Source organism: Crinia signifera, chromosome 9, assembly GCF_055691185.1.
Source record: "Crinia signifera chromosome 9, ASM5569118v1, whole genome shotgun sequence".
Taxonomy (NCBI): Eukaryota; Metazoa; Chordata; class Amphibia; order Anura; family Myobatrachidae; genus Crinia; species Crinia signifera.
In genome coordinates, this window is record NC_139225.1 from 346,646 (window position 1) to 372,591 (window position 25,946).

At 46.6% G+C, this 25,946-nt stretch overlaps 1 protein-coding gene across 2 annotated transcripts in view; it reads left to right on the forward strand.

Moving 5' to 3' along the window:
* Positions 1-321: 321 nt before the first annotated feature.
* The window catches only part of ENG (endoglin), a 109,066-nt gene continuing 83,441 nt past the window's right edge, over positions 322-25,946 (forward strand). The window contains exon 1 of one of the 2 annotated variants that reach the window (XM_083160832.1): positions 322-744. In XM_083160832.1, the coding sequence (XP_083016958.1) occupies positions 690-744 (55 nt within the window). In that variant the 5' untranslated portion in view covers positions 322-689. The remainder of the gene's footprint in view (positions 745-25,946) is intronic. The other variant, XM_083160831.1, reaches the window with a different exon arrangement.

Sequence of the window (25,946 nt, forward strand, 5' to 3'; positions counted from 1 at the left end):
CTAATATACAAGATTATCCAAAGAATGATATCAAGGTCCACATTCCAGTCCAAATATTTCTCACTTTGATAACTTGTGATATCTGAGCCAACTGTGGACGAGCCATTGTCAAGGCAGCATAGCACCGTCTATGAATAACAGGACAGGACTTCAAATAAGAGTGACAGCAACATCCAGCCTGGCCCCCTCTGTGGGGTTCTGCTCCCTCCCCAATATAGCGCCTTGTGGACGTGTGCTGGAAGGAGGGGGTCTGTTTTTCTGGTATTCAGGCTCCTTGGAGAATTTCTTTCCTTGTGTAGCAGGCATTTCCTCCTCAGTGATATCCAGCTGCATAATAAGACCTCCCTCAGTCCCAGTTGTTTCCTGCACAGGGCTCATCAGCTACATCGCCTGGTCAGAGCAGTTCAGGACAGTCTGAGCATCTGTTCACTTCTGCTGTCTCCCCCGTTACTCCACACGCTTCTGTCTGTCTCTCTGTCTGTCTCTCTCTGTCTCTCTCTGTCTCTCTCTCTGCTCTGTTTATAAGCAGCACATCTCCTATAGAGGAACGAAATCTGGATTTCTGCATCTGTCTGACTTTGTCACACTCCGTGTCCACCCGTCCGGCTGTGACCTCACTCTGCCGCTTGCTGGGAGCTCTCTCTAAGCCGGCGGCACTCCTGGACACAGGGTAAAGGAGCAGCGACAGGATGGAGGCTTTGCCACTGATGCTGTTTGTGTTTGCTCTCCCAATGGGACACTCATGTAAGTTGCCACCTTAGCGTGGCCAATGGTTTCTGCTTAATATATATACAGTATGCTCAGCTTCTCCCTTCACCGTTCCAACCTGGCCGAGAATGGAGGATATATCGGGGGTGGGGGAGGATTAAAAACGGGTTCATGGGGGAAATTTACTAAGATCGGAGTTCAATTGGGATGTTGCTATGCGCAACCAATCAGCTACTACTGTTATCTTCTAGAAGGTGCTAAATAAATAAGTAGATTTTGATTGGTTGCCCATAGCAACATCCCATAGTGAATTAAACTTATTGTATCCATTCTGGTTGTGTTTCTCAATGTTTCGGTACTTTGGGATGGTTAGGTGGGACAGAGGGAATAACAACTTATTGTATCCATTCTGGTTGTGTTTCTCAATGTTTCGGTACTTTGGGATGGTTAGGTGGGACAGAGGGAATAACAACTCATTGTATCCATTCTGGTTGTGTTTCTCAATGTTTCGGTACTTTGGGATGGTTAGGTGGGACATAGGGAATAACAACTCATTGTATCCATTCTGGTTGTGTTTCTCAATGTTTCGGTACTTTGGGATGGTTAGGTGGGACAGAGGGAATAACAACTTATTGTATCCATTCTGGTTGTGTTTCTCAATGTTTCGGTACTTTGGGATGGTTAGGTGGGACAGAGGGAATAACAACTTATTGTATCCATTCTGGTTGTGTTTCTCATTGTTTCGGTACTTTGGGATGGTTAGGTGGGACATAGGGAATAACAACTCATTGTATCCATTCTGGTTGTGTTTCTCATTGTTTCGGTACTTTGGGATGGTTAGGTGGGACATAGGGAATAACAACTCATTGTATCCATTCTGGTTGTGTTTCTCATTGTTTCGGTACTTTGGGATGGTTAGGTGGGACATAGGGAATAACAACTCATTGTATCCATTCTGGTTGTGTTTCTCAATGTTTCGGTACTTTGGGATGGTTAGGTGGGACAGAGGGAATAACAACTCATTGTATCCATTCTGGTTGTGTTTCTCATTGTTTCGGTACTTTGGGATGGTTAGGTGGGACAGAGGGAATAACAACTCATTGTATCCATTCTGGTTGTGTTTCTCAATGTTTCGGTACTTTGGGATGGTTAGGTGGGACAGAGGGAATAACAACTCATTGTATCCATTCTGGTTGTGTTTCTCAATGTTTCGGTACTTTGGGATGGTTAGTTGGGACAGAGGGAATAACAACTCATTGTATCCATTCTGGTTGTGTTTCTCAATGTTTCGGTACTTTGGGATGGTTAGTTGGGACAGAGGGAATAACAACTCATTGTATCCATTCTGGTTGTGTTTCTCAATGTTTCGGTACTTTGGGATGGTTAGGTGGGACAGAGGGAATAACAACTCCCAAGCAGATAAGCTATGGCTTTCCAGATGTTGTATGACTACAAGTCGCAGCATGTCCTGACAGCCAGAGAATGTCCCCTTTAGCCGTGTGTAACTTACAGTCATTTGTATGTGCTCTGGTGGATGCCACTAACATGTCAGTGATACAGTCATGGCTCTCTGAGTGGAACTAGAAGGCTCAACATAACCTGACAATAAGGCATTCTGGGGCAGATTTATTAAGCTTGGTGAAGTGATAAAGTGTCTGGTTTTTATCACCGGCCAATCAGCTCCTAAGTGTGAAGTTACAGGCTTGGTTTGACAAATGACAGGTAGGAGCTGATTGGCCGGTGATAAAAACCAGACACTTTATCACTTCACTGATCTTAATAAATCTACCCCTTATTTACTAAAATGGGATGTTGCTCTTAGCAACCAATATAAATCTACTTTTAATCTATTTAGCACCTTCTAGATGAAAATTGATAGAATCTGATTGGTTGCTGATAGCAACATCTATCTTCAATAGACCTCCCATCTTAGTAAATAAGGGGATTCTTAAATGATCAGTGACAGAAAAAAGTAATCTGGGGGCACTAACCTACCAGTAAATATCAATTGGGGGGGTGGTATCGCCGGGTGCCCTAGTAATTCAGGGCCAGATGTACTAAGCCTTGAAAAGTGATAAACCACCAACCAATCAGCCCCTAACTTTCATTTTTTTCCCACAGTCTGTAGCATGACAGTTAGGGGCTGATTGGCTGATGGTTTATCACTCTCCATTTTATCACTTTTTCAAGCTTAGTGCATCTGGCCACTAGTGAAACTGTAAATAAATAAATAATAGTGTGTATGGGGCTTAAGCCTGCACTAAACAATCAAATAATTTGGGGAGTCTGATTTATCACCAAGTAGATGAAATACCGAAGAGGACTTTGCTCACAAACAGATGATCACTAGTTTGGGTGGATCATCCCTCCCACACGAGAACACGGCCCTTTTCCAGTCAGTTTCACAATGGTTTCAATTTACAGCAAAATCGAAAAGAACAATTCTGCTTCTAATTCTGCCGCAAGCCTGTAATTCATTTCCCTGCAGATAGAAATGATATACTGTAGTAGCCTCTAGAACATGGGTGGGCAATAAATGTCGCTCCAGCTGCTGTGGTACTACAAGTCCCAGCATGCCCCGACATAGTTCTGCAAGAGGGCTGGTTATTGCAAACAGAATAAAGTTTTTTTTTATTTAAAACTTTGAGACTGTAGGATCTACAGCTGATTTTCTCCTTTATTATAGAACCTATCAGACCCAGGACCAAATGTACTAAGATTGAAAATTATAAAATTGAGAGTGATAAACCACCAGCCAATCAGCTCCAAACTGCCATGCCACAGGCTACATTTGAATTATGACAAGTAGGAGCTGATTGGTTCGTGGTTTTCAAGGTTTAGTACATTTCACCCAAAAGCTAAGGGGCAGACAAACTGGGGTGACACAGCAGGGATAGAAGCGAGCATAAACATAGGGTTAGGATGGGAAATGGTTAGATTTAATGAAGTGGGTCTTGAGAGCCTGCTTAAAATTTTGTAGGGAGGTGGCAAGTCTGGTAGGGAGGGGTAAAGAACTCCAGAGAAAACCATCATAGTTCAGTACTGTACACTAAACATTCAAAACAGTTGGCCTTCAGGACTCCAGGGGGTACATTTACAAAGATCCATGTTGGCTTACAGGGCCGGCCTTAGGCATAGGCAAACTAGGCAATTGCCTAGGGCATTTGGAATGCCTAGGGGCATCAGCAGCTTCTGCTGATTAAAATGATGTGCAGCATGCCTATATTCTGTGTGTGAGTGAGGCTGTATCTGCATATGAAATAGTGTATTCATGGAAATCACTGTAACATAGCATTCCGTATGCAGGTACAGCCACAGTCGCACACAGAATATAGGCATGCCACATATCATTTTAATCATCGGAAGCTCCTTGTGTGTGCTCGTCATAACAATGCAAAGAAGACGAATTTTCAGCAAAAAAGGCACCAAACGTTAGCAGAACTGGCCAGGAGCAGCATGGCCTATTGAGACAAGATGTATGAGGAAACATCTGTATCCAAGCAGAAGCAGAGGTCACAGTGTTAGCGGCTGTGCGAGTGCTGACGGCGGGTGGGTGGGTTGGTTGTGCACTAGTGTTCGGCATATGTGTGAGGGGCATTATGTGTGTCATGTATAAATGCATTAATAATGTGTGACATGTGTAACAGGCATTATGTGTGTCATGTGTAGAAGGGCATTAATAATGTGCAACATATGTGTAATGGGCATTATGTGTGTCATGTGTATAAGGGCATTAATAATGTGCAACATATGTGTAAGGGGCATTATGTGTGTCATTATGTGTATGAAGGGTATTAATAAAGGTTGGCATAATGTGTAAGGGGCATTATGGTTATAAGGACATTAATAATGTGTGTCATGTGTAAGAGGCATTACTGTGTGGTATTATCAGGGGTGCCGAGAGAAAGGGGTAGGGGGTACAAATTACCCAGGCCAAAGTCTGATGGGAGGGCCCAGTGGTGGCCCCGGGCCCCCTCCCCTTAAGTGACAGCAGCAGCTGCAGCTCTTCTCCTCTGCCCAGCACACACTGCTTTGTGCTGGGTTGCAGTGTGGCCATGGAGGTGGTTAAAATACAATATTTTCTCAGAATTTTTTTCTAAGGGTATAATGTGAGGAGTAATCTATATAAGGTAAAGTGGTACTACAGTGTGATGTAACGTGAATAAGGGACACCATCGAATTATATAATGTGAATAAAGTTGCACTACTGTGTGGCATAATTTGAATTGGGGGCAAAATTGTGTGGCCATGCCCCTTCCCTGTTTGGGCTGCGCACCAAATGTGTGCATTGTTTCTATTTAAAATATTGCGGGTAGGGGCACCAAAATGATGACTGCTATGATGAGGGTTGATGGTGCTGGTAAAGGGGAGCAGGGTCAGAGGCGGAACTAGTGGCAGTGCTAGGGGGCACCAGCCAAAATCTTGCCTAGGGCATCATTTAGGCTAGGGCCGGCTCTGTGTTGGCAGATTTTAAACCCCAAACCAAATCAATCAAACTCAATGTCCTGCCTAAGGGGCTAACTTGCACATTTAATTTTTTTTTACATCAACTTAATTGTTTTAATTTTTTGCAATTTAGACCCTGAAGCAAAACATCGTTGTTGAGTGTAAATTTATCCCCAGCTGTTGAGTACACTGCACTTCCTAGGGTGTTACATCCAGACATTAATCGTTTAGGGGCCCCTTTATCATAATCGCATTTACAATGCAATCTGGGGGAATAGTACCGCCAAGGATCGCATTGTAAAATGTGATCCCACCGGCTGGATATTTCATCCCTGAGGGGACAGGGCTCCGAAACAAGCCTGTCCCTACGAAGATCTGATCCAGAAGCCGGGAATCTGACCCCTCTGACCGCACCAGGGGGACCCCAGCTGACCCCTCACACCGCACTGCCTCGCCAGCAGTGTGATCCCGTAGGCAGGGCCGGTGCTAGGGTGTCCGGCGCCCTCCTGCAAACCATAAATTTTGCGCCCTTTCACATTGCCATTGCAACAAGCTGCTGCCAAATTGTGGGAGCGTATGCAACATGCGATCCTATGGAGGATCTCGGGTGCATGTACTGTACATGTATGCATACACCATCTCAGTGCTGTGTCCGCAAAATGTTGCAGGCACTAAAGGTGCACATACACGCTGCGAGAATCACATACGTTATGGGCTAGATTGCATCGCACGGCATGCATGCAATGTGTGTGCAATGCGATCCGAAAACGGTACAAAAAGAATGTGCAGAACATACTTTTTGGTCTATGCAATGCGATGCCTGCAGGAGCGCATATCGCATCTTTTGCTGTTTAACTCTTGTGCAGTCCCTCCTCTTCTATCTGCGTAGGCAGGACGCTGAGGATGCCATTACACCCCTCAATGACAGACAGCGTTACATGCCTCAGTGCAAGTGGCCGTGAGGAAGAGGGGGCAGGTCGCAGGAGGAGGACAGTGTGTGCGTGGTGCAGGGAGCTGCTCAGCCTCTCCATACTGCCGCCCCCGCTGTCAGACAGGCACTGCGGGCGGCGTGAAGGAGGCAGTGACAGTAAGGGCTGAGGCAGGTTTAACAGAGCAGGGAGGGAGGGAGCGCCTTTTCAACATGGCGCCTCCCTGCTTTGCAGGAGCTGCTGAGTGGGTAGCGCCGGCCCTGCCCATAGGCAAAGGCTAAAATGGCTATTGCCATCCCAGAATGGCGATAGCCCAGGAATGCGAAGCCGGACTGCCCGATGTTGATATATCCCCATAGGTTTCTATAGATGCGGCTGGGGGCGCTGCAGGGGGGATCACATCAGGGATCGGAGATTCCTGCTGCGGTCCCCCTTTGATACATAATAGGTGATTTCGGGGATATAGCCGTAAATATTTGATAAATGGGCACCTTAGTGTCTTTGGCTGAGCACGATGGTGGATGAAGTTCAGTTCACCAACATGGAGCAACTGCCAAGTTATTCTGATTAAAGATCCAAAGTCATAGGGCAGAACATGCTGTTATCCTTCATACAATGGGGCTGTTCCCTATCTACTAGTGTTCTTCAATTGGCAGACTATCAAGCACCCAGCTACCATAAACTCATAAACTCACTAGCGGGTATCTCCACAGGCCACACCCCAAGACCATCACATAAAAAACATAACTTAGCTTAACTTATCTATAACCTTATCTAAAATAAAAACACAGACACAAGTGCTGGCGTTTCAAACAGACTGTCAAAATTTATTTTGACAAGCAACTAGGTATAACTATAAAATGGTGGCGGCACCAAAGAACGGTCATTATAGGAAAGTGGGGTTTAAAGATGTTCATGCATACCATCGCTGGGATTACTCTCCCTACACAACCACAGAGGCAGATGGTAACGGCCATCCCCCGTGCATGGCCCATGACAATCGTTGTCAAGGGAGAGCGCACCCCACTATCTACATACACACAGATCTATTAGAGATGACCGTTCTTTACCGCTAAAAGCCAGGCTCCAAGCCGCAGCCACTGCCACCACTCTGCTAAAAACGCTCAGCACTGGGAACTCAACCATTCAAATATGTCGCCCAAAAACAGAGCCATACCTTCTGGGCTCAAATGAACACCATCACCCCTGTATGTTGCACACCGCCATCCGGGCTGCTAGGCACCCGGACGGACGGCGGATGCTGTACCCTGTGACCTCGGCCAGGGACGTTGCCCGGCAGCGTCTCAGGCCTCCTTCTGATGCGGAGCGTCGGGACGTTGCTAGGCAGCGTCCTTGAGCTTCCGCTCGGCGGCAGATGACGCGCGCGCCTGACGTTAGTCAGGCGGCGCGAAAATCAAATAAATAGCTGGCGTCTGCTGGGCACAGACGCCGGTTATAGCGTTAGCTTATCCTAGCTGCTAGCTCTCTGCCCTGTTGGCAGATAGCTTTTGCTTCCGGTCCCCGTGGCTTCCCAGCCCACTGCCCTGTGTCCAGTTCCTGGTTCCTCCATTGCCTCTTTCTCCCAGCCTTCCCTGGTGTGTCCTGTCAGTCTCCTGCTTCAGCCAGAAAACCAGCTTCAGTCTGAGCCTGCGTTTGGCCCACTGTCTGCACCATCTCGTGGGTCACGTAAGTGCTCCAGTGGAGCCTCGGTCTTTCTTTCTTTCTCCAGTGGCCCGCCGTGGCCGTGCCCCTCCGTGGGTTCTGTATTCTCTTTTCCTTCAGCTCCTGTGGCCCGCCGTGGCCGTGCCCCTCCGTGGGTTCAGTATTCCCTTTCCATTCAGCTCCTGTGGTCCGCCGTGGTCATGCCCTTCAGTGGGTTAATTCTTTATCTTCTTTCTTGTATCTTTCGTCTTTATTAACATCTGTCAGGCAGGGAGTGTCCTCTTGTCCTATCCTGGTTTTGAGGAGTCACTGTCCCTGGAGCGTAGCCTGCTGGAGACTCCTCTTCCCATTCATTTGTGTCTGCGACTTGGTCGCATCCCGGTTTGGCCTGGTGCAGGCAGTCAGGGGTCAACTCCCAGCTAGGCCCGGTAGTTAGCAGTCCTCTTGAGTGCCCTGTGGCGATCGTTTACCCCTTGTCCATACATAAGACCTGGCTGCATCGGGGTCGGAGCGGGCCTAACTCGCTCCTTCGGACGCGGCGGCCACAGGTGAAGCCTAGCTCTGCAGGGGTTTACCATTTGCCTCAGGGACTCAATAGAGTCAGAGTAGCATCCGCTGTGGCTGTCCTAACCGGCGGTCCCGGCTACGGGCTCACGCCTGACCACCTGCTTAAATCCTCCAACCATTGATCCTTGTGCCACAGTAGGCACCGTAACACTGTACAGCTCTTCACGCTGAAAAGTGATGGCGTCATGGCGAACCACGCCCCCGCCGTTTGCTAGCAAGTATCTCTCCACTGCTGCGTTCATCTTCTTACGTGAACGCTCAAGGCGGGGGCAAGACCTGGCCGCCCTCCAGACTCTCCTTGAGATCATGGAGGACCAAACCAATCGGCAACGAGGCAATGCTTGGGAGATAATGTGGAGGTCCCTGATTATCATGGAGCGCAGCTCCAAAGCGGACCCTTGGCCCAAATCGTGGACCCCATAATCACGCAAGGCCCTCAACATCTGGGCCTGCAATCCAACCCATCGCATGCCTCGCACACCTAACCACCTAACCGACCCAGCTCTAGGGAACATGCATACATCATGTGCGATATTAGCTCGCGAGGGCGATATTAGCTCGCGAGGCCCAAAACACAAAGGAGTGGCCGAGCAACCACACCGATTTTTCATCCTGTCGACCTGCAATATTTACAGATAGGTTAGTAACCTCTGTCGACATGTTGCACACCCCCTTTCACACAGCACGGTTAGGAGTATAAGGAGAAGGAAAAACCTTGGCCGACCAGCTCTTGAGGCACAAAACACACCGCCTGGAGTAAACTAACAAGTATGCCATGCCAGATTGAATTGGAAGCCAAATTGTGCCCCCAGGCGGATGTGAAAAAACACCTCAAGGCCCCCACTGGAAGTTGGCGAGCCCTTATGCATCCAGTCGACCATGGTGAAAGGAGACAGATAGAGACGGCCGAATATACCTGCGGAATGCTGCCGAGCGCCATCGACCCAGAGACTGAATCTCTGTGTCGGATCGGCCCTCCACAGCCGCCGAGGTAGCAGCCCCAATCCTGAAGGAATGCGACCCAAATTCCTTAGGATCGAGACCTATGGCCTCCAGCGCCCGCCCCAAGACGTGACAAAACTGGTATTTGGTGAGAGGTGACCCATCTGCATGCATCAACCATGCACCTGGTCGATCGGGGCGGACCCGTGCAAAGGCCGTAGCCAACTCCACCGGGCACACCCCGTCCCCCGCGCACGGGAGCAAAGACTGCCACCAGCCTGGTCCGTCTTGGAGCGTCACAGGTGACAAAGCACTGCATCTGGCTGGACCGCCAGGTCATCCACGGCCAACGGTGAGGACAGCCGCTTAGACGGGGCTACCAGCTCTCCCATCCTGAAGGCCCCATGATAAGCCATGGCCTACGCCGTGCGGAACAACAGGACCTCGTAATCAGGCCAGCAAATGTCCCACAGGGCGCCCAGCAAGGCTGGCAGCAATGACAAATCAATAGGACGCCTGCAGTCTGGGAGAGCTGGCGATGCTCACGGCCAACCGCGCAAGGCCCTGGACACCAGAAAAGACCGGGATGAGTCCACCCTGCCATGCAGGGACGAGAAAAAGGACACCCCTGACAAAATCCTGCACACTGAGGCGACCGAACGTCCCAGGGAGTACAAACTCCATACAAAAGCCACCATGTGTCTTACCTGTTTCAGGGGCAGACAGCCGAAACTGTTCCCACTCATGCCATCCTTCCTGATAGCAACAGAGCGTCCTGGGGGCGACGGCCCGCATGGCTAGCCCCTCCATTCCGGCCAGATCACCTGCCAAACATAAGGAGAACAACGCTCGCCAGTTAGAGAGGCCTCATGCGCTAAAGATCAGGGGCGGGTTTCTCTAAAATCCGCAGCCCTCTTCGCCGGCCATCGCATTTCTAATGACCGCATATTCTCTAAAATATGCGGTCATTAACGCAAGGGACAGCTCTTGCGGTAAGAGCTGTCCCTTGCGATGCGGCGCCGTTGCTGAATATTATTACCAGTTATTATATAGCGCACACATATTCCGCAGCGCTGTACAGAGAATATTATTACCAGTTATTATATAGCGCACACATATTCCACAGCGCTGTACAGAGACTATTATTACCAGTTATTATATAGCGCACACATATTCCGCAGAGCTGTACAGAGACTATTATTACCATTTATATAGCGCACACATATTCTGCAGCGCTGTACAGAGATTATTATTACCAGTTATTATATAGCGCACACATATTCAGCAGTGCTGTACAGAGACTATTATTACCAGTTATTTATATAGCGCACACATATTCCGCAGCGCTGTACAGAGAATATTATTACCAGTTATTTATATAGCGCACACATATTCCACAGCGCTGTACAGAGACTATTATTACTAGTTATTATATAGCGCACACATATACCGCAGCACTGTACAGAGACTATTATTACCAGTTATATTATATAGCGCACACATATACCGCAGCACTGTACAGAGACTATTATTACCAGTTATTATATAGCGCACACATATTCCGCAGCGCTGTACAGAGACTATTATTACCAGTTATTATATAGCGCACACATATTCCGCAGGGCTGTACAGAGACTATTATTACCAGTTATTATATAGCGCACACATATTCCGCAGGGCTGTACAGAGACTATTATTACCAGTTAAAATATAGCGCACACATATTCCGCAGAGCTGTACAGAGACTATTATTACCATTTATATAGCGCACACATATTCTGCAGCGCTGTACAGAGACTATTATTACCAGTTATTATATAGCGCACACATATTCCGCAGCACTGTACAGAGACTATTATTACCAGTTATTATATAGTGCACACATATTCTGTAGCGTTGTACAGAGACTATTATTACCTTTTATATAGCGCACACATATTCTGCAGCGCTGTACAGAGATTATTTTTACCAGTTATTATATAGCGCACACATATTCCGCAGCACTGTACAGAGACTATTATTACCAGTTATTATATAGCGCACACATATTCCGCAGCACTGTACAGAGACTATTATTACCAGTTATTTATATAGTGCACACATATTCTGTAGCGTTGTACAGAGTATATTATTACCAGTTATTATATAGCGCACACATTCCACAGCGCTGTACAGAGATTATTATTACCAGTTATTAATATAGCGCACACATATTCCGCAGCGCTGTACAAAGAATATTATTACCAGTTATTATATAGTGCACACATATTCCACAGCGCTGTACAGAGACTACTAATATTACCAGTTATTTATATAGCGCACACATATTCTGCAGCGCTGTACAGAGAATATTATCACCATTTATTATATAGCACACACATATTCCGCAGCGCTGTACAGAGAATATTATCACCATTTATTATATAGCACACACAAATTCCACAGCGATGTACAGAGACTATTATTACCATTTATATAGCGCACACATATTCTGCAGCGCTGTACAGAGATTATTATTACCAGTTATTATATAGCGCACACATATTCAGCAGTGCTGTACAGAGACTATTATTACCAGTTATTTATATAGCGCACACATATTCCGCAGCGCTGTACAGAGAATATTATTACCAGTTATTTATATAGCGCACACATATTCCACAGCGCTGTACAGAGACTATTATTACTAGTTATTATATAGCGCACACATATACCACAGCACTGTACAGAGACTATTATTACCAGTTATATTATATAGCGCACACATATACCGCAGCACTGTACAGAGACTATTATTACCAGTTATTATATAGCGCACACATATTCCGCAGCGCTGTACAGAGACTATTATTACCAGTTATTATATAGCGCACACATATTCCGCAGGGCTGTACAGAGACTATTATTACCAGTTATTATATAGCGCACACATATTCCGCAGGGCTGTACAGAGACTATTATTACCAGTTAAAATATAGCGCACACATATTCCGCAGAGCTGTACAGAGACTATTATTACCATTTATATAGCGCACACATATTCTACAGCGCTGTACAGAGACTATTATTACCAGTTATTATATAGCGCACACATATTCCGCAGCACTGTACAGAGACTATTATTACCAGTTATTATATAGTGCACACATATTCTGTAGCGTTGTACAGAGACTATTATTACCTTTTATATAGCGCACACATATTCTGCAGCACTGTACAGAGATTATTTTTACCAGTTATTATATAGCGCACACATATTCCGCAGCACTGTACAGAGACTATTATTACCAGTTATTATATAGCGCACACATATTCCGCAGCACTGTACAGAGACTATTATTACCAGTTATTTATATAGTGCACACATATTCTGTAGCGTTGTACAGAGTATATTATTACCAGTTATTATATAGCGCACACATTCCACAGCGCTGTACAGAGATTATTATTACCAGTTATTTATATAGCGCACACATATTCCGCAGCGCTGTACAAAGAATATTATTACCAGTTATTATATAGTGCACACATATTCCACAGCGCTGTACAGAGACTACTAATATTACCAGTTATTTATATAGCGCACACATATTCTGCAGCGCTGTACAGAGAATATTATCACCATTTATTATATAGCACACACATATTCCGCAGCGCTGTACAGAGAATATTATCACCATTTATTATATAGCACACACAAATTCCACAGCGATGTACAGAGACTATTATTACCAGTTATTATATAGCGCACACATAATCCGCAGCGATGTACAGAGAATATTATTACCAGTTATACACATATTCCGCAGCGCTGTACAGAGATTATTATTACCAGTTATTATATAGCACACACATATTCCGCAGAGCTGTACAGAGAATATTATTACCAGTTATTTATATAGCGCACACATATTCCACAGCGCTGTACAGAGACTATTATTACCAGTTATTATATAGCGCACACATATACCGCAGCACTGTACAGAGACTATTATTACCAGTTATATTATATATCGCACACATATTCCGCAGCACTGTACAGAGACTATTATTACATTATTTATATAGTGCACACATATTCCGCAGCGCTGTACAGAGACTATTATTACCAGTTATTATATAGCGCACACATATTCCGCAGCGCTGTACAGAGACTATTATTACCAGTTAAAATATAGCGCACACATATTCCGCAGAGCTGTACAGAGACTATTATTACCATTTATATAGCGCACACATATTCCGCAGCATTGTACAGAGACTATTATTACCAGTTATTATATAGCGCACATATTCCGCAGCTCTGTTCAGAGATTATTATTACCAGTTATTTATATAGCGCACACATATTCCGCAGCGCTGTACAGAGAATATTATTACCAGCTGTTATATAGTGCACACATATTCCACAGCGCTGTACAGAGACTACTAATATTACCAGTTATTTATATAGCGCACACATATTCTGCAGCGCTGTACAGAGAATATTATAACCATTTATTATATAGCACACATATTCTGCAGCGCTGTACAGAGAATATTATCACCATTTATTATATAGCGCACACATATTCTGCAGCGCTGTACAGAGAATATTATCACCATTTATTATATAGCACACACAAATTCCACAGCGATGTACAGAGACTATTATTACCAGTTATTATATAGCGCACACATAATCCGCAGCGATGTACATAGAATATTATTACCAGTTATACACATATTCCGCAACGCTGTACAGAGAATATTATTACCAGTTATTATATAGCGCACACATATTCCACAGCGCTGTACAGAGACTATTATTACCAGTTATTATATAGCGCACACATAATCCGCAGCGCTGTACAGAGACTATTATTTCCAGTTATTATACAGCGCACACATATTCCGTAGCGCTGTACAGAGAATATTATTACCAGTTATTATATAGCGCACACATATTCCACAGCGCTGTACAGAGACTATTATTACCAGTTATTATATAGCGCACACATATTCCGCAGCGCTGTACAGAGAATATTATTACCAGTTATTTATATAGCGCACACATAATTCGCAGCGCTGTACAGAGAATATTATTACCAGTTATTATATAGCGCACACATATTCCACAGCGCTGTACAGAGACTATTATTGCCAGTTATTATATAGCGCACACATATTCCGCAGCGCTGTACAGAGAATATTATTACCAGTTATTATATAGCGCACACATATTCCGCAGCGCTGTACAGAGAATATTATTACCAGTTATTTATATAGCGTACACAGTGCTGTACAGAGTATAGTTGAACATTCACATCAGTCCCTGCCCCAGTGGAGCTTACAATCTATATTCCCTACCACATGTACACGCACACAGACATTCTAGGGATAATTTTGTCGGGAGCCAATTAACCTACCCGTATATATTTGAATTGTGGGAGGAAACTGGAGTATCCGGAGGAAACCCACGCAAGCATGGGGAGAATATACAAACTCCACACAGTTAGGGCCATGGTGGGAATCAAACCCAGGACCTCAGTGCTGTGAGGCAGTAATGCTAACCATTACACCGTCCGTACTGCGCTGATCTCTCGACCCGAGCTGTAGAATCAGATGTAAAAATGCCAAAATCGTCCTAGTATATTGGAACCTTAAGCACTTACCCAACCAACAAAGCTGAAACACCTAGCCCCACTGAGCACTTTTTCCTGCTTCTCAAGTCCAGTCCCCGGAACACATGGCAGGGAAATGTTTTCCAGGTCTCCTAACAGAATTGCAAGCAAAATAATTAAAACCACCTGGGGGTCTTTTACAATGCGTCAGTCAGTAATAAGCACTGTTGTGCACCAGCCAAGGTATACCTCCCAACTTTGGGGAATGTCCCCAAACAATGGGACAGTTGGGAGGTATGGCCAAGGTGTAAGGAAAACATGCACCACTAGTGGGCAAAGCTTGGAGAGAGCTAGATAGGGAGCAGAGAGAGATAAAGTAGCAACCAATCAGCTCCTACCTTGCAACGTGACAGGGGCTGGTTGGTACTTTACTTCTCTTCGTTATCTCTCTCTCTAAGCATTGCCCCAGTGTTTCCTTAGGACTGGAATTGAGAATCCCTGGCCACGACTATTATGCAAACTCTCTTACGATGATACATTTCCTATGTTCCTAAAGAATGATCGGAGCCTTTTAACATCTTTGTTTTGTTAATATCCAGCCTTATTTTATAATTGTATTTCTTCCTAATGGTAAAGCTTAGTGGAACCTGCTAACGCTAGATGATAAATAACTGCTGTGCCTATAACAGGCTTTGGTGTGTGTAATGGTTAAATTCTTCTGAACATGACAACATACTGGGCTGTGCTCCATTACCCTGTGTTATTGCAGCAGATCCAATGCTATTGGGTATTTGGAATATGTCATTTGTGGGAGCAACCAGATGACGGAGATCTGGGATATGACGCCTGTCTGTGTCTGACTGTTTCCCACACTCTTCAGGGGGCTAAACAGCAAGGGAATAATGCTAGTCTGCTCTAGGGCCAGGGGACTGAGGAGGGGTCTCCGGATGATATGGGCAACATCCGTATGGTTAATGTGGTCAAAAGGTGGTGATGGTCGACACATAAAAAAGTCGACATGATTTTTTTTTTTTTTTAAGTTAAAAAAAATGTGGGAAACTTTTTCATGTTTTTTTTTTATTCCTGTTGTCCCTGATTGGGAATGGTAAAGTGAAATGGATGCCATACACTAATTTGGGGTCCATATGCCGGAAAAAAAATCCTCATATCGAAAAAATGTCATGTGTCGACATTTTGGCTGTGTCAACAGTTTGCCTTTTGGGGTCGAGCTAATAACTGTCAAACTATTCTATACTAATTGGTATAATTGTGGCTTGTTATTAGACTAGTAACTGTAATATGCTATAAACCTTAATAGACATGAGGACAATTTAGATGATAAGGTATTCCTGCATTCTAATATTCATTAATAACCCTAGAAGGCATGCTTTACAATGGCCAGATCGTTTTTATCATTACCATGGGCGGGATTCTCTAATAACCCCCGCAGCACATCACCGGCACTCGCATTGTTAATAATCGCATATGCAGTAACATATGCGATTATTTGGCCGGCGAGGGGCTGCGGGTCCCCCTCCCTCCCTGAACCCTCAGCCGGCTGTGAGAGGGCTCCTCTTCTTCCTCCCTGCACCCGGAAGCGGTGCAGGCAGGAGAAGATCACTGGTCCGGGCAGCACAGCAGTAGGCTGCCCGGACACAGGTGAGGGGGATGCAGTGCGGATCGGCGGGTGGGGGGGCACGCGGGGCGGCGGGGGATGCAAAGGGAAGACCATAGGTTCCCATGGGGTTACGCCATCTAGAACTGGCGTAACCCCCCGCAGTGAAGCCCCGGCGGTGGGGCTTTGCTGCATATGAAAATGCGGTAAAAAAACCCCGAAAACTGTTTTTTTACCACATTTTGTGTTTGGTGAATCTCGCCCCATGTAATATATAACAGCATAGTAGTCAGTGATGTAATGCCAGCCTCCTTGGCAGTGCCAACTGAATACCTTGTGTACGGAGATTGGTGCTTGTGATCTGCATCTGATATCACCCGCATACTTCCTCGCACTGTGTGTGCAGGCAGGTGCTTTTTGTGGGTTGTATGTGATAAGTAGAGACAGGATTATATGCATTTGCATATTTTGCCCATTCTTACTGGTTATTGCATATTTTACCTAAAATCTAGTGATGGTGCATATTTTAGGCCCCGCCCTCTTCCCACCAGCGAGTCACAGCACTGCATTGCCTTGCTGCTGCTGGCCAGGTAGTGGTAGAGTGTGCAGGCTGGGGCAATATGTGCGCAGTGTGGGGAACCTTGGATGTACGCTATGTCTGACACTGCTCTAGGCTGCCAATCCATGTTGATAAAAGTCAGTCAGAGCGGATGCCATTACGGAGCTCCTGAACCTTTGCCTGCCCCTGGCCTGGGACTTTACAACAAGAGACAGGCTTCTGCAGCAGAGGAGGAGGGCAGAAGGGTTGTGACATCACGCGGTGTGGAGGAAATGCCGTGTCACAGTGAGTGTGCGGCGCAGGGAGGAAGCCTTCCACTGAGCCGCCCTCACACGCTATGATTGGCGCTGGAGATGAGGGTCCGTGCAGTTGATGCAAGAAGAGCTTTGGACGCTGCAGTCTGCTGTAGCAGCCAGCATACTGACATCTGCAGATGCTGTGGGCCTATTTTTGAGGTTTATTTGCAACTAATTGTATGCTGATTTTTAAATAAATAAGTTAAAAATTACTTTTTTTATTATTTAATGTAGCATATTTTAACACATTTCATGCATATTTCAAGCATTTTTTGTTGCATATAATCCTGTCTCTAGTGATAAGTCTATAAGTCATGCTTTTCTTTTTAGAATTTGCCCAGCACACGTTTCGCGTCATGGTAACAAAGAACAAATGGAAAACATAGCCAATCACAAGGCTCCGTAGTCTGAGGAATGGAAGTGGCAGTTTGGTAGGTTTTGCTAGGAACAAATAGTTTTGTGGGCTGTACAACTTCTAGCACTCACACTGCCCTTTGTGACGAAGCAGCACAACCACGCTGTGCTTCTAGTGCATAACTAATGCTGGGAACACACTAGGTGAATCCCAACACCGTGGGAGTTATGATATAGTGCATACACACTGAGCAACATCGGTAACGATATCGGTCAGTGATGTCACGCGCCCCCTGCTCTGTACATGCAGTCGTTGACTAGATTGAGCTGCATGTACACACGACATTGAGTGTACAAATGATATTGAGTGTACACACTGGCCGATATGCACGCAATATCACCCATATCGATAGGAAAATTTTGCCCAATGTGTCACGACCATAAGTCTGCTAGGATATAAGGGGCTGATTTATTAGTGGGTGAAGGGCACCACTGCTGATGATACCCAGGATTATTATTGATGACTAGCTGAGGTATCCGCCGTTGCTCGGGTTTGGTTGTGCAATTAACATTGATTATACTTTATCCTTCTCTTATTTTGAGCTGAACATCTCTTCCCACAGACCCAGGAGGTGCCTGCCTAGTGTCATTTTTGGGGTTTCGTCTGTACCCATAATCCCCAGACTTCCTCTGAGCAGCAATCTTTTTTTTTTCAATGTTTTTTAGGGAGCAATGCCTTTGCCTTTTTTCTGTATCTGTAGTATTTTACGTTTTGGAACATTGTATCTTTTTTATTATTAGATATTATTGGAATATAGCATTTTATGGGGTATTTGTTGCAAGTCTCAATTCCCCCATACACTAGTTAGTTTTGGGCCAATTTCACCCGATCCCGATGGATCATCCCAAATCGGATGTGTTTGACATCCCCTGTGACCCAATGCGCGGCCCTGTGTGCATCGGGTTGGACCCTACAGATTGAACCTGCTGCGGCGAAGCACCGCTGGCACACACCTACTGTATGTACAGGGGCAGACAGGGGCGGGTGCCACGGTGCCGGGGGAGCTCAAGGGCAAATTGTCCTTAGGACAAGTTTGAATAGTGTATGGGGCCCTTCAGCTGCTCTTGCTGCTGCCTTTCTTTTAGCATCAGAGGACACCCAGAGATTGATTTAGTTTAGGAGATATTCTAGCTCATCTGAACTCCCCGCCTACCCAATTTTGCATCCCACAGCAATTGCCACACCTAAGTGAAGTTATCTTCTAAACACTGAAAGGCCCAGATCAGGCTCCCGTGGTTAATTTTCTCCATGGCTCCCACCAACAGAAGGTTACACGGTAACCCAAGTACTCAGTTAGGTATCTCTGACCATTTGTCATCCGTCTGTGACATTTCCATCGAAATTCATCTAGTTGAAGGCCCAGAACACACTTCCCAGGTGAAAGGTCTGCCCGGCGTACACCAACTTGACATGGGACAGAGGTCCTGGCCACTCCAATAGGCATCCTAGACCATTTGCCATCCCTCTCTGAAGCTCTCATCCAAATCCGTCCACCAGAAGTCCCTGAACATGCTCCTCATGCCCATGGTATGCCCGGCATACTCCTCTCTGTGGTGATCCCATGGTGTGCCCGGCATACTCCTCTCTGTGGTGATCCCATGGTGTGCCCGGCATACTCCTCTCTGTGGTGATCCCATGGTGTGCCAGGCATACACCTCTCTGTGGTGATCCCATGGTGTGCCCGGCATACTCCTCTCTGTGGTGATCCCATGGTGTGCCCGGCATACTCCTTTCTGTGGTGATCCCATGGTGTGCCCGGCATACTCCTCATTGTGGTGATCCCATGGTGTGCTCGGCATACTCCTCTCTGTGGTGATCCCATGGTGTGCCAGGCATACTCCTCTCTGTGGTGATCCCATGGTGTGCCCGGCATACTCCTCTCTGTGGTGATCCCATGGTGTGCCCAGCATACTCCTCTCTGTGGTGATCCCATGGTATGCCCGGCATACTCCTCTCTGTGGTGATCCCATGGTGTGCCCGGCGTACTCCTCTCTGTGGTGACCCCATGGTGTGCCCGGCATACTCCTCTCTGTGGTGATCCCATGGTGTGCCCGGCATACTCCTGTCTGTGGTGATCCCATGGTATGCCCGGCATACTCCTCATTGTGGTGACCCCATGGTGTGCCCGGCATACTCCTCTCTGTGGTGACCCCATGGTGTGCCCGGCATACTCCTCTCTGTGGTGATCCCATGGTGTGCCCGGCATACTCCTCTCTGTGGTGACCCCATGGTGTGCCCGGCATACTCCTCTCTGTGGTGATCCCATGGTGTGCCCGGCATACTCCTCTCTGTGGTGATCCCATGGTGTGCCCGGCATACTCCTCTCTGTGGTGACCCCATGGTGTGCCCGGCATACTCCTCATTGTGGTGACCCCATGGTGTGCCCGGCATACTCCTCATTGTGGTGATCCCATGGTGTGCCCGGCATACTCCTCTCTGTGGTCGGCTCCCGGAGATGTCCATATTTTTTTTCTTAAACCCCATGTCCTTTACCATCTCTATTTTAAGAAACTTTGCCATATCTTGCTTCCCTGACCCACTTTGTGTAGTGGCTGGACCCATTTTTTGTGCCTCCCAGGGTTGGTTGGGTTTGTGGGGTTAGTGTCCGTGAACCTAATCTGGACCTAATTAAGCCACCTCTGTAAGAGATACTGTAATAACAAATCTGTAAGCGATAACAGATGACAAATATGACAATATGGATCATGGCTCTGGTGACCCTGCTCCTCCCACTATATAACTCTCAGACTGTGACTTCCTGGTGCCCCCATTCCCCTCCTCACATCATGTCACTGCCCCTGTCACATGCAGCACTGTCCTCACTGACTCATCACTCATCTCCTGATGTACTCTGTGCTGCTGGGGACCCTGCTCCTCCCACTATATAACTCTCAGTCTGTGGCTTCCTGGTGCCCCCATTCCCCTCCTCACATTATGTCACTGCCCCTGTCACATGCAGCACTGTCCTCACTGACTCATCACTCATCTCCTGATGTACTCTGTGCTGCTGGGGACCCTGGTCCTCCCACTATATAATGCTCAGTCTGTGGCTTCCTGCTGCCTCCATTCCCTTCCTCACATCATGTCACTGCCCTGTCACATGCAGCCCTGTCCTCACTGACACATCATGCATCTCCTGATATACTCTGTGCTGCTGGGGACCCTGCTCCTCCCACTATATAACTCTCAGTCTGTGGCTTCCTGCTGCCTCAATTCCCCTCCTCACATCATGTCACTGCCCCTGTCACATGCAGCCCTGTCCTCACTGACACATCATGCATCTCCTGATATACTCTGTGCTGCTGGGGGACCCTGCTCCTTCCACTATATATCTCTCAGTCTGTGGCTTCCTGCTGCCTCCATTCCACTTCTCTGTGTTGCTCGGGTTTGTATCTTGTTTCCCTGACCCACTTTGTGTATAGCAGGGTTGCCGACTTTCTAAAAATCCTCTCCGGGAGAAGCCCGGAGAGGAATTTAGCATTACGCGTTTTGGGGGCGGGGCTTAACTGTGACGTCATTAAGCCCCGCCTCCATTACATTAAATCGTTGAAATAACAGTTATCCATGGAGGGGGCGGGGCGGGGCTAAAACGTCACGATTGTGCCGTTTTAGCTCCGCCCCCTCCCCTATAAATGCCGCGATCGGGGGGCTCAGTGGGGGTCCCCCTGATTCCGGGAGGGTTGCCCACCCTTCCGGGGGCCGGGAGGAAGGACCCGATTTCATACCTCCCAACTGTCACGATTCCGTCGGGACAGTCCCGATTTTCGGGTCCTGTCCCGCTGTCCCACCCGCGGCAGGCATTGTCCCGCTGCGGGGGGGTGGCAGTTGGGAGACCCCCCAATCTAGTAGAATAGACGCTGTGCGCATGCGCACAGCGTCTATTCTCGTATGAAAATGAGGTCGCGGCTAATTAGCATAAGCCGCGCCCTCATTTGCATACGCCCCGCCCCCTTTTCGGGCGCTGTCCCTATTTCCTCCGGACGGAAGTTGGGAGGTATGCGATTTTCGGGAGACTCCCGCAAATTCCGGGAGGGTCGGCAACCCTGGTGTATAGGCTGAACCCCTTTTTGGTCCCCTGGGACCCCCACGGGGTCGGATTGGGGTTTTAGTTGCCTTGAACATAATCTGGACCCAATTAAGCCATCTCGCGTTAGTTTCATCCAAACCGGTTCAATGGTGTCCGAATGCATACCGGACAAACAAACAAATAGATAACAGATGACAAATATGTAAGAGATTAATAAGTGATTATGACATATAGGGAGCATCTCTTTAGATTGTGTTTTAATTAGGATGTAAGTTTATTTAGTTTTAATCAAGAAATTAGCTGGCAAGATGTTAGTAAAGGAATTCAGGGTGAGGGAAATCTCAGCTGCCGTGTCTTGGGTTTGTGTATCACATGATGCTGTCACATGATGCTGTCACATGATGCTGTCACATGCTGTAACAACAGGATGTGACCATGAAAAATACAGTTCTGCCCTATTTTCCTCTTCACTTGAAAACATTATGTAGAAAAGCTAATAGTGTAGGCGTTATGAGATTCTGTCAATTTGTGCATAGGCCTAGATTATCTTTTACAATGCAGCATTTGTTTATACTGTTGACAGATTTACTTCAAGACCTGAAAAGGAAGTAGTGGTGTTGCCCATAGCAACCAGTCATATTCAAGATAAGTTATCTAGCACATTCTAATAATTCAAACGATTGCTAGAATATGATTGGTTAGTTACTATACAAAACTAATAGTGTGTACACACGGTACTTTTTGCCTTCCGATGTTGACTATATAGTCAACATCGGATCGGAATCGGATGCAGATCGCAAGGGTAACCCTTGCGATCCTGATCCGATTCCGATGCGCGTTCATGTATCGCAAGGCAGAAAGTCTTGTCTGCCATTACTATATAGTGCAGATCTGCACTATATAGTCAGACGTGTATGCAAATCGGATGTGCCTTAAGATACTATCCACGATCCGATCTGATCGGATCGTGGATAGTATCTTAAGGCACATCTGACCGTGTATACACACCATCACACTTTCCTTTATAGAAGTTCTAGTACATTTACCCAGCCTTCTGCTCTGATGCGATGGTAACTAATAACCTGGTTACAAGAGAATTTAAATGTAAAATAAGAATCATATGAATACCCTGGCATGCGCAAGGCCGTGCAGGTGAAAAAACAGGGGACAGGACAGGGGCAACCATCGAAACACAATCAGATTAGACAAGCAGTGGAATGGGGTGTGGTATAGTAGCCCGACAGTCAAGATTCCGACAGTCATTAGTCAGACGTCGGAATCCCGACTGCACAGCGTGGGGAGCGCACTCGCCACGCTGCGGGCACGGGGGCGAGCTGCGCTCGCCACCTATTTTATTCTCCCTCTATGGGGGTCGTGGACCCCCACGAGGGAGCAGTCGGGATTCCGACGTCGGAGGAATGACTGTCGGAATCCCGACTGTCGGGGAGCCGTCCGGCACCTGTGGAATGCCACCATTGAAAGGTAAGACCCATATTGATTGTTTGAAACTATAGCATTCCGATGTCTATCCCTGGACCATAATTGATTCTTACAATAAGAAGATGGAGGAATTTACTGCTATGGTTTTATGGCACCCCCCATGCAAATTATAAATGTGTGCCCTGCATTCCATACTTTATAAAGGGACAGTGGTCTTACTACGAAAGGGCATGGCCATGCAAAAGTACCCCCAATTCAAATTATGCCACACAGTAGTACAATCTTATTCACATCCTGTAACACTGCTTGCAATTCCCCTGATTCATATTACAGCACAGAGTGGTGAACCTTATTCATGTTATAACACACAGTATTGCCCCTTATTCACATTGTGCCACTCAGTAATGCCCCTTATTCATGTTACATCACTTAGTAGTGCCCTTTATGTGCATTACACTACCTAGTAGTACTCTTTATACATGTTATACCACACTTATATGTAGTGTATATAAATTAGAGATGTGCGGCGGCCACTTTTTCGGGTTTTGGTTTTGGATCTGGATCTCCCTTCGTGTTTTGGATCTGGATTGGTTTTGGCAAAACCACCCTTGTGGGTTTTGGTTTTGGTTTTGGATCTGGATTTTTATGAAAAAATGCTAAAAATGTCTAAAATAACAGAATTTGGCCCTGTTTTTGCCCCTAAAGTATTATTGACCTCAATAACATTAGTTTCCACTCATTTCTAGTCCATTTTGATCACTTCACAGCTTACAAAATTGTTTTCATTTACTGTAGTTTGGCCAAAAGGGTATACCGAGGTAGCTGGATGACTAAGCTAAGCGACAGCAGTCGGCATCACATACATGTGGACCTTACACTTCCAACCTGGCAGAGCGGCACTGCAGGGGCAGACAGGGTGGCAGTTTAATAAACTATCCCAAAAAGAGAGAAATGCTCCAAACAGCAAATACAAAGAGGTATCGGCCTTGTCATGACTGGTGGTAGCAGCTTCAGCACTCCCACTATTTCCTCCTCCATCATCCTCCAAAAATGTGTTTTTATTTTATTTATTACTTTTATTTCTTTTTCTTACTTTACACTGGACACAGCCCCTTGGACACTGGACACTGCCCCTGGACACTGGACACAGCCTGTCACCCTGGACACAGCCCCTGGACAATGGACACAGCCTCTGGACACAGCTCCTGTACACTGGACACAGCCGTCACACTGGACACAGCCCCTGGACAATGGACACAGCCGTCACACTGGACACCGCCCCTGGACACAGCTCCTGTACACTGGACAATGGATATATGTCACGCTGGACACTGGATATATGCCGTCACACAATGGTTAAATGTCACACTGGCCACTGGATATATGTCGTCACACTGGACACAGGATATATGTCGTCACACTGGACACAGGATATATGTCGTCACACTGGACACTGGATATATGTCGTACTCGTCACACTGGACACTGGATATGTCGTCACACTGGACACAGGATATATGTCGTCACACTGGACACTGGATATATGTCGTACTCGTCACACTGGACACTGGATATATGTCGTCACACTGGACACAGGATATATGTCGTCACACTGGACACAGGATTTATGTCGTCACACTGGACACTGGATATATGTCGTCACAGTGGACACAGGATATATGTCGTCACACTGGACAATGGATATATGTCACGCTGGACACAGGATATATGCCGGCACACATTACATGTCACACTGGACACAGGATATATGTTGTGACTTGTGACACTGGACACAGGATATATTGTCGTCACACTGGCCACTGGATATATGTCGTCACACTGGACACAGGATATATGTCGTCACACTGGACACTGGATATATGTCGTCACACTGGACACTGGATATATGTCGTCACACTGGACACTGGATATATGTCGTCACACTGGACAATGGATATATGTCACGCTGGACACAGGATATATGCCGGCACACATTACATGTCACACTGGACACAGGATATATGTTGTGACTTGTGACACTGGACACAGGATATATTGTCGTCACACTGGCCACTGGATATATGTCGTCACACTGGACACAGGATATATGTCGTCACACTGGACACAGGATATGTCGTCAGTCGTCACACAGGACAGGACACAGGATATATGTCGTGAGTGACTCGTGACACTGGACAATGGATAAGATATAGACCGTCACACTGGACACAGCCCCTTGTATTACTGCAGCCCCTGTACACAGTGTACTACTCAGCAGCACTGCAGCCCCTGCGTGTGAGCACTGCAGCACTGAGTTAGTTAGTTAAATCACAAAAAACACAGGGTTCAGGGCTAAATAAATCACAACACAGGGCTTAGGGCTAAATAAATCACAACAGGGCACGGGCCACAGGACAACCCCTGGACAGTGGACACTGCAGCCCCTGCGTGTGAGCACTGCAGCACCTAGTTAGTTAAATCACACTACAGGGCTCAGGCCTATAAACAGTCACTGACTCTCAAGTCTACAACACAGGGCAGTGAGGGCACAGGGCAGGTCACGGAGCACAGCACAGCACGGAGCACATGGCACGGAGCACAGCACAGGGCAGTTAGGGCACAGGTCAGGTCACGGAGCACATGGCACAGAGCACAGCACGGAGCACACGGAGCTTCCCAACCACCCTCTACCCTCTCCAAGATTGGAGCGAAGATGGCGGGGCGCGCGTGCGTCTTT